This window comes from Pantherophis guttatus, chromosome 18 (assembly GCF_059756535.1).
Source record: "Pantherophis guttatus breed Tessera chromosome 18, ASM5975653v1, whole genome shotgun sequence".
NCBI classification, from domain to species: Eukaryota; Metazoa; Chordata; class Lepidosauria; order Squamata; family Colubridae; genus Pantherophis; species Pantherophis guttatus.
This window is the reverse complement of record NC_142080.1, coordinates 13,019,859-13,032,250: the sequence shown is the minus strand read 5'-3', so window position 1 is coordinate 13,032,250 and position 12,392 is coordinate 13,019,859. Positions and strand designations below refer to the sequence as shown.

The window sequence follows — 12,392 nt, the reverse complement described above, 5'->3', positions numbered from 1 at the left end:
CCCCCCTCTCCCCACTTACAACGATGTTTGTGACCAGTTCCTGTTTCTGGGGCAAATCGAGGTCTTGCCTCCTGCTGTTGGCAACAGCTTTGGTGATCATGATGATGGACCTCATGAAAGCTTTCTTCAGCCCTTCGTCCTGGAAAACCCCAGTGGGAATGAAAAGAAACCAGAAGGAAGAGGATGTATTTATTTACTGAAACCTTTACGTAGCCGATTGTCTTTGGTTGAACTCTGGGGGCCCCCAATCAAAACATCACTGGACACTCTGGGTTCTAGTCCCACTTTAGGATGAAAGGCAGCTGAGAGACTTTGCGCCCATCACCAGGAGATGGTGAGTTCTAGTTCCTCCTTAGGGAAAAAGGCCAACTGTCTTTGGGCCAATCACCAGGAGACTGTGAGTTCAAGTCCCGCCCTAGGCACGAGAGCCAGCTAGGTGAGTTGGGGCCAGTCTCAATCCAAAACACGTCACAGAGTTGTTGTGTGGAAAGGAAGAAAGAGTGTAATGCAGGAGCGCTGCCTTGAGGATAATAAATGCAACAAGACCATAGATCCTCCTCCTCCTCCTCCTCCTCCTCCTCCTCCTCCTCCTCCTCCTCCTCCTCCTCCTCCTCCTCCTCCTCCTCCTCCTCCTCCTCTCCCACAACATGCTAGTTGGGTCATGAAATGTCTTTAAGAAATCAAACAAGCTAAGGACTCCGGATTATAATTGTTCTTGTGATTAAACTCAGCATTAAGAGAAGTAGAGGGTGGAAACCTGCCTACCTTTTTCATGCTGGAATACTGATAGAGTATTTCTGAGACAATGTTGTCCAGGAAAGGCATCATGTCCTCTACTTGCGCTCCCAGGACTGCCTGGCCATAGCAGAGTATTAATGTGGTCCGAATCCATCTCTCGGAGAGAGTCTGTGAGTCCTGTCAGTCCAAAGACGAGGGGGTCAAACTCTTTCCCAAAGCACCAGAAGACAAGACAAGAAGCAATGGATGGAAACTGATGGAGCTTCTTAGTCATCCAGGTCACGGTTGCCCCAAAGGGGCTTTTTCAAAGGCAACTGGACTTTGTTTTTCCTTGAAGAGGTTTCGCTTCGCATCCCAGAAGCTTCTTCAGGTCTGACTTGGGTCAAAAGAGAAGAAGCTTTTTGGATGAGAAGCGAAATGTCTTCAGGAAAAAACCAAGCCCAAGCCTTTGGAAAAAGCACCTTTGGGTCTACTCGAGGTGTTTGTTGGGGCAGCTCCTAATCTTCTCTAGCCTTATAAAATAGTTCTCCGGGAGATGGAGATGGAGAATTTCAGCACCACCTACATCTACGAGATCTATGACCAATCTGAGGAGACCTGACAGCCTGGAGCCTAAGTCCTTCTAAGCACATTGGACTCTCCTTCCCAGAATCCCCCAGCCTCCTTCTGCACTGAGTTTCAGACCTTGCAACCCCATCCCTGGTCTTACCTCAATGGGGGCTTCTACTGCAAACGGTCCTTTTGTCTGCCTGAACTGGCCAGCCTCCTCCAGGGCCACCAGAATCTCAGGCAGGTGGCAAAAGGATGCCATTCGAATGGATTCCGAGATTCCCTAGGCAAAGCGATGTTTGTGAATTAGGACATTTATTGATTTATAGGTTCGATTTATATGCCGCCCTTCTCCGGAGACTCAGGGCGGCTTACAATGCGTTAAGCAATAGCCTTCATACTTTTGTATAGACCTGCTTAGTAGGTCTTTCCCCCCCCCCCAAAGCGGTGTTCTTTTTTATACAAAGTCATCTTATTGCCCCCACAATCAGGGTCCTCATTTTACCTACCTCGGAAGGATGGAAGGTTGAGTCAACCTTGAGCCTGGTGAGATTTGAACTCACAGTAATTGCCGGCAGCTGGCAGCTAAGTGCTACTTAACAGCATTTTAGTCCGCTGCACCACCAAGGCTCTTATTTGCACCTAACCCTTTGTCTTTACCTTCCGCTTTCTCCTCCCCTTCTCCACCTCCTGCTCCTCCTCCTCTCTGCAAACCCCAGGCCCTTCTAGCACTGATGAAATTACCTAGCTGGGTAATGAAATGTCTGCAACAAAACAACCAAGCACAGAGAGCACCAAGGACCCCACAGTCCTCCTCCTCCTCCTCCTCTCTGTAACCCCCATTCTCTTCTAGCACTGATGATGTTACCTAGCTGGGTCATGAAACATCTACAGGAAAACAACCAAGTTAAGAGAGCACCAAGGACCCCACAATTCTCCTCCTCCTCCTCCTCCTCCCTTCGCCTCTATTCTGCAAAACCTGTTCTCTTCTGGCACTGATGAGGTGACCTAGTTGGGTCACTAAACGTCTGCAAGAAAACATCCAAGCTCAGAGAGCCCCAAGGACCCCACAAAGATGGAGGTCTCAGCCCCCGCAGGCATCCCACTGCCACTCACCTCTCGGTCTGTTTCTTCCTGGAGTGAAAAACTTAGAAGGCTTTGGAGCTGTTCCGTCACCAGGTCCTTCTGTGTTGAGTTTCGCAGTTTAACGCCATAATATTTGTAGAGGCTAATCTGAAGGTGGGAAAAAGAGTCCGTGAGTCCTAGGGAGCTCCACCAAACGGCCAGGAAAAGGAAATATAGGAGAAATTAGGATCAGAAAAGGACTCCGTGTGGTCAAGCACACGGAAACTGGTCCTGGGTGACCTGATCGGGGAGATGGGCAGCATACGAATCTAATAAGTCAATAATTGCCATTTTGACTTTCTTCTTCTTCTTGAAAAGCTACTTTAACCCCCCTCCCCCATCCCCATAGGTGCCCTTTGCTGATTCTCTGTTTGGCCGTCCTGAGATCCTTTATGGTTTCTGTGGAGATCTGGCAGCTTCATCTTTTTACATGCATTAGCTCTCCGTGGTGGATTGGGACAACTTGCCATGGCCCTCTTGGCTTGGCCAACTAACCATGGCCAACTAGCCATGGCCTACTTGCCGTGGCCAACTCACCAGGGAACAAGAGTTACACTAATAGCAGGGTTCCAATACCTCAAGGGTTGCCAAAAAGAGGAGGGGGTCAGCCTATTCTCCAAAGCACCCGAAGGCAAGACAAGAAACAATGGATGGAAACTTATCAAGGAGAGAACCAATCTAGAACCAAGGAGAAACTTCCAAACAGTCAGAACAATTAACCAGTGGAACAGTTTGCCTCCAGAAGTTGTGGGTGTTGCATCACTGGAAGCTTTTAAGAAGAGATTGGACAACCGTTTGCCTGAAATGGGAAAGGGTTTCCTCCTTCAGTAGGGGGTTGGACTAGAAGACCTCCAAGGCCCCCTTCCAAGTCTGTAGTTCTATTATTCATTGTCTGTCTAATATCGAGGAAATGGTGGAACAGAAGCGTCAAAGAAAGGAGGCCTCAAAGGAGGGACAAATGAAACATAAACGACAAATGTTAAAATGATTTTTAACATTATTGGAGAGAACGGAATGGTTGAATTAACCCGCGGTGAGTCTGCTGTGGCTCGTGGGCAGCCACGGTGAGTTGGCCATGGCAAGCTGTCCTCTTCTGATGTTGCATCTAAGATAACTGCGGCCCTAAAAGTGTAAAACCTCCGCATATTTACCTTGTCTTTAGACAAGACCTGGGACGTGCTTTGCTTCTGGTCGATGGGCGGCAATGCGCTTGTTTTCCTCCTGGGCAGTTTGTGGTCTGAAGGAATCTGCTTTGCCAACAACAACAAGAACAACAAAAAAGAAGTTGTGAGAAAGTGAAGGAGCAGAGGAAGGAACAGCTTTCTGTGTGTTTCCAAGGGGAGGATTGGTTTCCCTTCTGCGTCCGGATGCATATTATAAGTAATTTGACTTTTCTAGCTGGGACAGACACGAAGCACGTAACAAGGACCATCCGGATTGTATCAGCTGGAGCAGAGGCAGCTTTTGAGATGAACGGTTGGAAAATCTCTGCCACAAATTGTGAGAACTTGATTTATCACCATTTATTGTTGTGGCCCTCCAGCAGCCGAATCAGAGGAGGAGGAGGAGGAGGAGGAGGAGGAGGAGGAGGAGGAGGAGGAGGAGGAGGAGGAGGAGGAGGAGGAGGAGGAGGCGTGGGAGTCAGGGCCAGCATCAAGGCAACCTGAGAGCTCCGAGGGGGAAGAGGGAATGGGGCTGGCAGAGAGAGAGACAGAGGAGGAGCCTGGGCCATCCGTCAGCCCTCAGATGGTGAGTCAACAGACCGCAGGTCTGGAGGTGGATGAGGAAGAGGAGGAACATCTGGGTCCAGTGCCTGACGCGCGGATACACAGAAGGCAGAGGAGAGGAGAGCAGTGGAAATCTATGGGCCGGTCCTTGGGACAGACGAGCCACCACTGCTAGCGAAGCCCCTCCCTAGCTCTGGGGATAAAAGGCAGGGGGCGGAGATGAATAGATGGGGCAGACAACGATTCTTCTCCCTGCCGGATGGACTTGTTAGCCTGTGGTGAGAGAGAAACTTTTTGTCGGGGCTGCTGGCTCTCCTCATAAAGGAATCTTTGAGTTCACTTCAGAGGGTTTGTCGTGTTTGGGTCAGAACATTTATTTACTGACTGTTCGAAGTTATAAAGGATAGTTTACAACTGAAAAAAATGGACTGTTTCTCACACTCAGGACCATTTCGCATTTCCGTGGCATGCAGAGAGCTTCCGGTCCCTGTTGTTGCTGCCCAGCATTCAGTGCCAGACAGTGCAACAGGGCGGATGGTTGTCTTGTAGGTCTTAGATTTAAGATGGGTGGCCATTCGTCTGTCCAGTAACACACTGGTGAGTTCTCGCCAACGTATCCAGGCTGCATTCTCCTTTGCTCTCCCCTCGCCATTGATGTCACCATTGACATTGGAGGTGGGATCCCAGATACCAAAAAATGTCCACCTTCTTTAGGTTTTCTCCATTGATTTGAAGCATTCCAGGGGTGGTGACAGTCCCTAAGTATCCTGTCTTGATGTTGAGGTGGAGTCCAAAATGGTTGAGGCAATCATTCCATGGTCGTTCCATGATCCTTCCAGCAAGGACCCCCTAGTTCAGCAAATTCTCCATAACTACATTTGTCTACTTTTGGGATAAATGATCTCCACCGAGGCAGCCCTGGCTTCTGGACCCTCTCCACGATGGACCTCAGGGCCCACCGCGACACAAACCCAGCTGCTTACCTGGAAAGGACGAAGATGGTCCAAGATGGTCTCTAATATTTCTCTCTCGTCCATGAGATCCAAGATTTCTTTGACGGGTCTGCCTTTTAATGGCTTCCTGCTCTCCCATAAATTTTTGAAAGACTCGTCAGAGAGTTCTGAGAAGAAGAGACAGACAGAGATTGATGGGCAATTCGACAGGACAAGCCTTCTCAAAGCAGAGAGAGACAAGGAGTGCGTAGTGGATCACCAGGCTGAGCCTGAGGGAGGGGTCAAACGTGTCATAAGTCTCGAGGCCCTGATCTTCCTGTCCTTAGACAACCATCTTATATATGGAATTGGAATTTTTTATTGCTTTGAAATTTCATGATGTTGTAATCTTATAATTTAGATCTAGCCTTTGAAAAAGGCTAAGAGGGAGGGGTCTTTCCTCACCTCTGAGGGTAAGATGTTCCCTAATACAGTGGCAGCAGTAGAGAAGACCCTCTTCCTAGGCCCCACAGTCGAAACTCTTTGACTGATGGAGTCTGCACCATAACGTCCCTACCTGATGAAGGACGATTGCAGGATTTGGATTTGGGTAGTTAGGAAAAGGAAGGAAGGGTGTACTAGTGACATGAGAGCAGTCTTCCAGTATTTGAGGGGCTGGCACACAGAGGAGGGGGTCAACTTATTTTCCAAAGCACTAGAAGGTAGGAAGAGAAACTTATTGCTTAATGCAATTGGTCTCTGGAGAAGGAAGACCTCTAAGGTCCCTTCTGGCTCTGTCCTGATGGATTGATTGATGGAGGGATGGATGGATTGATTGTGTGGGGTGGGCTGATGTGATAGGACAAGGCTGGTTCCATAGGTAGCCCAGCCCTGTAGCATCTATACCTGGATATGAGGGAAGGATGGTGTCTTGAGAGCTTTTTCTCCCCGGAGCCCTTTCCCTCTCGGGCCTCCTTGGCAAGGAAGGGGGCTCTTTGAGGCCAGGCTTCATTTCCCCCTGAGAAGCCCTCAGAGGGGTCCTGCGCACCAATTCTGGCAGCACCAGTGCTGGAGGCTGCACCTTCTTGCTCATGTCCACTGGAGCTGGGGAACCCTTTACAAGAAGGGGCAAGACCTGCGTGGTTCTTTGAGTGGCCGAAGAAGTGGACGGGTGGGAGCCAGAGAAGTGACTGTTCCACTGCCATGGGTCATTATTCGTAATTTGTGGATGGGACTCCTTGCTGTCCTCCTTCTTCAAGAAGGGCAACTTTTTTAGCATGTGGTCCATCCTCTCGTGAAGAGGGAGTTCTTGAACTGGATGGAGATCCTGTCAATAAAGGAGAAGTTTTGTAACTCCAGGTTGAAAGGAGGGGTCCTTGGTGCTCCTATCTATCTATCTATCTATCTATCTATCTATCTATCTATCATCTATCTATCTATCTATCTATCTATCTATCTATCTATCATCTATCATCTATCATCTATCATCTATCTATCTATCTATCTATCTATCTATCTATCTATCTATCTATCTATCTATCTAACTATCTATCTATCTATCTATCTATCTATCTATCTATCTATCTCTATTTATCACATGTTCTTCCTGGGTCAAGAAGCTCAGACTGCCCAAGGAGCTGCTGATCTACAGAGGAATTTGGGAGTCTCTCCTTTGTACCTCTACAACTGTCTGGTTTGGCACAGCAACCAAACTAAAAGTCCCCTAAAGAGAGAAGACGGCAAGGAAATTACAGGCAGCAGAGAGAAAGCAGAGTTGCTTAACTCGTTCTTTGCATGCAAAAAGAAACTATAGCCCAACCTACCAACAACGTAACTGTGAAAGACAGACTAGAAATAAAAGTTGAAAGGCTTCAGCGAGGTATTTGACAAAGTAGAACACTCCCCTCCGCTCTGCTCTGCTCTACTCTGCTCAACACAACTCAACTGAACTCAACTATCCTCTACTCTCCTCAACTCTCCACAGCTCCCCTCTCATCCCTTCTGCCTTTATATCTCTGCCCCAGGGGCTGTGACATCACCGCATTATGTTCTCATGGGGGACAGCTGGTGTCATGACCCAAGGGGCCTCTTACTCCCCAAGATAATAGGGATGGGATATGGAGGGTCCCCTGGATAACCCCCTTGATAACATTAGCGACATTATGGGGAGCAAAGCTAGGGGTCACTATGGAATGACCCACTGTGATGGTGTCCCTCAACATGCTAGATCTCAAAAGAACCTAACCAAGATTAAGGCTGATCAACTTTGTTCTTTGATTGGCTAAGTCTGCCACTGAGCATAGGACTAAAACATTCCAAATTAGTAAGGGAGTAAGGCAAGGTTGCCCCCTATCCCCATTATTGTTTATTTTGGCCTTAGAAGTTCTTTTACGGAAAATTAGAATTAATGAGGAGATAAAAGGACTGAAGATCAGGAAGGAAATTTACAAGACGCAAGCATTTGCAGACGATGTAGCCTTAATCCTTGAAGACCCCATAGAATCAGGACCAAAAGTGCTAGAGGAATTAAGTAAATATGGAGAGGTGGCAGGCTTCACATTGAACAAAACCAAAACCAAAGTATTGATTAAGAATACAACTGAGAGCCAGAAAAACAAGTATTAGGACTACAGGTTGCCAAAAAAATTAAATACCTAGGAATTTGGATTACATCAAGATGTTCGACCTTAAAAGACGACAATTATACTCCCCTAATTAGGAAGATGAAACAAGACCTTGACAGATGGAAGAAAATAAGATGATCACTTTTGGGCAAGATAGCCACAATTAAGATGAATATTCTCCCCAGAATACTATTTTTATTCCAAAACATACCGGTAAATTTAGAGAAAAAGTTTTTTTTAGAATTAGACAAAATCATCAGAGAATTTATATGGGAGGGGAAAAAACCGAGGTTTTCTATTAAAATGTTAAGGGGCAAAAGAGATATAGGTGGATTTGGACTCCCCGATTGGGAAATATATTACAGGGCAGCTAAGCTAGTCTGGATAAGAGATTGGATCACCCTGGAAAATGAGAGGATTCTTACCCTAGAAGGCCACGATTTGCAAAAAGGGTGGCATGCCCACATTTGGGATGTAGAGAAGAAAAGGAAGACATATTTCCATAGACATAAAATTAGAGACTCATTGATACAAACATGGACCCCGATTAGGCAAAGATATTACAAAAAAATTCCAAGTTGGCTCTCAACGATGGAGGCCCTGATCCACCCCAATAGATGGGGGATGGAGAAAATGGGCTGGTACAAAGATATCTTAGACGAAGGAGGGAATCTTAAATCAAATGATACTTTACGAGAGCAAGGAATAACTTTAGATTGGTGGACCTATTCACAAATAAAATCTAGATATCACAAAGACAAAGAACAATACGGTTTAGAACTTGGATCAAATGGATTGGATAAAGTCCTGATGGGAACAAATAAAAAGATTCTGGCCAAACTATACAACTATTTATTAGGTGATGACAAGTCCGAAGATATCACAAAGAATCAAATAAATGCATGGGAGAAAAATATAGGGCGTGATATAAATTTTGGGGAATGGGAGGAGGCATGGAATAGGAATCTTAAATTGACTACAGTGGCGACATACAAGGAAAACCATTATAAAATGCTACATAGATGGTATTTAGCCCCGGCCAGACTAGCAAAGATATACCCTAATATACATCCTAATTGTTGGAAATGTGGCCACGGTCAAGGCACCTTCTTTCACATGTGGTGGACATGCCCGGAAGCGAAAGGATATTGGAACAAGATCAGGAGATGGTTATATGAAATAATTGGCGAAGATATTGAATTAACACCAGAGATATTTCTCCTGGGAATAGTAAAGAAGCCATATGGAAAGGAAAAGATACATTTAATGATCCACATAATTACAGCCGCCAGATTGGCATACGCACAGTACTGGAAAGAGAAAACCCAACCACCAGAAGAGTTCACAATTAGGAAAATATTGGAGTGCGCAGAGATGACTAAATTAACTCATGAATTAAACGATGACGAGAAGTCAGTTTATTATATTGTGTGGGAAAGGTGGTACAAGTGGATGCATGATAAAATGAAAGAAAGACCTAAAGGTGTGTTAAATAACGGTAAAAAGTGATTTGAAATATCACCAAGTATTATTTATGTATATAGTTAAAACACTGCACATCTGATACTAACTGTAAATGTCAGTACACTTATGTTTTTTTTTCTTTTTTGTAAAAAATCTCAATAAAGTTTCTCAAAAAAACCACAAAAAACATTAGCGACATTATGGGGAGCAAAGCTAGGGGTCACTATGGAATGACCCAGTGTGATGGTGTCCCTCAACGTGCTAGATCTCAAAAGAACCTAACCAAGATTAAGGCTGATCAGCTTTGTTCTTTGATTGGCTAAGTCTGCTACCGAGCTTGGTTTTTTAATTTTTCTTATTATGAGATATGAGATATAGGAGATATGATATACTGGTGTAGGGTTTCCTGCATGGGCAGGGGGTTGGATTAGGAGACCTCCGAGGTTCCTTCCAACTCTCTAATTCTATTCTATTCTATTCTATTCTATTCTATTCTATTCTATTCTATTCTATTCTATTCTATTCTATTCTATTCTATTCTTATGGAGTCCTTGGCTTACAACCGTTTTTTTAGTGCTGGTTCAAATTACAACAGCACTGAACAAAGTATTTTTCACACTTATGACCATTCTGGCATCTCCACGGTCATATGATCAGAATTTGGACCTTTGGCAAGTGACTCACATTTATGACAGTCGCCGTGTCCCAGGAGTCACGTGATCCCCTTTTGCAGCCTTCTGACAAGCAAAGCCAAGGGGGAAACCGGATTCACTTAACAACCATGTTACTAATTTAGGAATTGCAGTGATTCACTTAACAACTGGCAACAAAAATGTTGGGCTCAGTTGTGGTCGTAAATCGAGGACTACTTGTATATATGATTTTTTGGGGGGGGTCCAGTTTCTGCACTGCCCATCATCGCTGAAGTGTTGTAATAGTTTTGGTAAAACTCTCCAACGATACAAAAGCTGCAGTTGAAAGCAAAGTTTTTTTTTAAAAAAGCCAAACAGGTTTGTTTTTTTAAAAAAGGCAAAAGGGACAATTGCAGAGTTGAAAGGAGAGGAAGCTCCTTCTTCCCCAACCCCTCCCCCCCCATGGCTTGCAGGGCCCCCTTGGGCCCCCAGACAGCTGGCAGAGTTGAGTCTTCATGCTCTTGGGGAAGGTCAGGAGGTTGGGGGCCTGCCTCGTCTCTGGGGCTGGGCTACCTAGACGTACAGCCACAATTCAGCTCAAGAGGCTTGGCAACTGGCATGTACTTATGACGGTTGCAATGTCCTGGGGTCACATGACCCCTTTTCTGACTTTCTGACCAGCAAAGATGATGGGGATGTGAGGGATCTCACAAAGATCGATGGTTCGTTGAGGCCACTTCCAAGAAAAGGCAGCACGCAAGGATGCAATCACGTTGAATCTTTATTTAGAAGTAAAGTAGAGTAAAAGGAGGCATCCATGCCTGGATTGAGCCCCTGGTTCAGTCCTGTAGGAAGTTAGAACAAGAGCCAAAGAGCAGCCCCTGTGCAGGGATTCTTAGAGGGGCCCCTGGCCTCTCCCTTACCAAAGTGTGAGGGGGCCGGAGGGCCATTAACTCTCCCCAATGGGGCTGCAGGGGCCGGAGCCCTTTGGCCCACCAGTGGGATCAAAGGTGCCTCTTTGCTCCCATCTGGTGGCCTTTTAAGAAACTGCCATGGCTGGCACAAAACACCTAACAATTCCCCTTCTTGCCAGCCAATGACAGGTGCCAGTGAGTATGAGTGAGGGGGTGAGCAGGCGTCATAGACATGCAGATGCATCGTTTACAGGAGCAAACACAAACGCTTACACAGAAGGTTGTGTCGGTCAATGGGCACAGGTTTTGTGAACAGATCAGCTAACTGGTCGGTTGTATTACAATGTTTGATGTGTACAAACCCCATTCTGGCAAGCTACCTGACATTCTTGTAGCGGATGTCTATGTGGCGTGACCTAGAGCCCACCGTGTACGCCCCCGAGATTCCAATTGCGGCCGTGTTATCTTCTTGAATTTGGATGGGCAGAGTAGGAGGTGCCCAGATGCTCGTTACCAGAGCATTGAACCAAATCAAGTCGTTTGTTGTGCCCGATAGGCTGGCATATTCTGCCTCGGCCGTGGAGCAAGAATCAAATTTTTGCTGCCTAACATGCCAATGGATAGGACAGCCATTTAGCAGTATGAGGAAACCAGAGGTGCTCCGTCTACTCTTGGTGTCACCAGCCCAGTCTGCGTCCGAGTAAGCGGAGAGCTGGGCCGGCTTCCCCTTCTCTGGTTCCAGCATAAAGAGGGCATCGGCCGTGCCCCTGAGGTACCTAAGTACCCTCTTGACAGCATTCCAGTGGAATTCCTTTGGGTTTTCCACATGCCTGGACAATAGATTTACAGCTAAAGCTATGTCAGGCCTGCTCCAATTGCTAATGTATAGCAAGGAGCCAATCACAGATCTATAAAATTTATTATCTGTGAACTCAGGGCTGTCCTTGTCATTATGGCCATAGTAGTCACTTTGCATGGGGCTATGCGTTGAGTTAGACTCCGCCATTTTGCATTTGGCCAACAACTCCTCAATCTTTTTTTTGGGGGGGGGGATAATGCAAATCCCTTTTTAGTGGCCAAGATATGTACACCCAGGTACCTGTCAACCCGCCCCAAGGACTTCAGGGTAAACTTTTCCCCCAGAGCCTTGGCAAATTCGTCACACCTTTCCCTTCTGGCTCTGTCCTGATGGATTGATTGATGGAGGGATGGATGGATTGATTGTGTGGGGTGGGCTGATGTGATAGGACAAGGCTGGTTCCATAGGTAGCCCAGCCCTGTAGCATCTATACCTGGATATGAGGGAAGGATGGTGTCTTGAGAGCGTTTTCTCCCCGGAGCCCTTTCCCTCTCGGGCCTCCTTGGCAAGGGAGGGGGCTCTTTCAGGCCAGGCTCCATCTCCCCCTGAGAAGCCTTCAGAGGGGTCCTGGCAGATGTCCTGCGCACCAAATCAGTATTGTTTCATTCACTGCAACAAAAAATTACATCAACAGAAAATTATAGCAGAGATTGATATTTTTATTTACATGCTCTGGATTTGCATTATTATTATAGCTTGGTCTGACATTGGGTTTTTAGTCCTATTAATTGAGGCTGTACTGTATCCCCACCCCCACCCCCACCTCCAAATAAGAGACATTGTTTATAAAATGACAAAAAATGAACCCATGTTTTATAAAGGCAAAGA

General features: G+C 46.3%; 1 protein-coding gene across 3 annotated transcripts in view; it reads right to left on the bottom strand.

The window, feature by feature from the left end:
• LOC148111607 (maestro heat-like repeat family member 5) overlaps positions 1-12,078 on the bottom strand; it is a 31,932-nt gene extending 19,854 nt beyond the window's left edge. The window contains exons 1-8 of one of the 3 annotated variants that reach the window (XM_087880811.1): positions 11,998-12,078; positions 5,978-6,398; positions 5,123-5,259; positions 3,564-3,659; positions 2,404-2,520; positions 1,448-1,570; positions 766-915; positions 20-139 (exon numbers count right to left, since the gene is read on the bottom strand). In XM_087880811.1, coding sequence (XP_087736937.1) covers positions 20-139; positions 766-915; positions 1,448-1,570; positions 2,404-2,520; positions 3,564-3,659; positions 5,123-5,259; positions 5,978-6,359 — 1,125 coding nt within the window. In that variant the 5' untranslated portion in view covers positions 6,360-6,398; positions 11,998-12,078. Of the gene's footprint in view, positions 1-19; positions 140-765; positions 916-1,447; positions 1,571-2,403; positions 2,521-3,563; positions 3,660-5,122; positions 5,260-5,977; positions 6,399-6,894; positions 7,087-11,997 lie in introns of those variants that run through there. The other 2 variants (XM_087880809.1, XM_087880810.1) reach the window with 2 other exon arrangements.
• Positions 12,079-12,392: the final 314 nt, after the last annotated feature.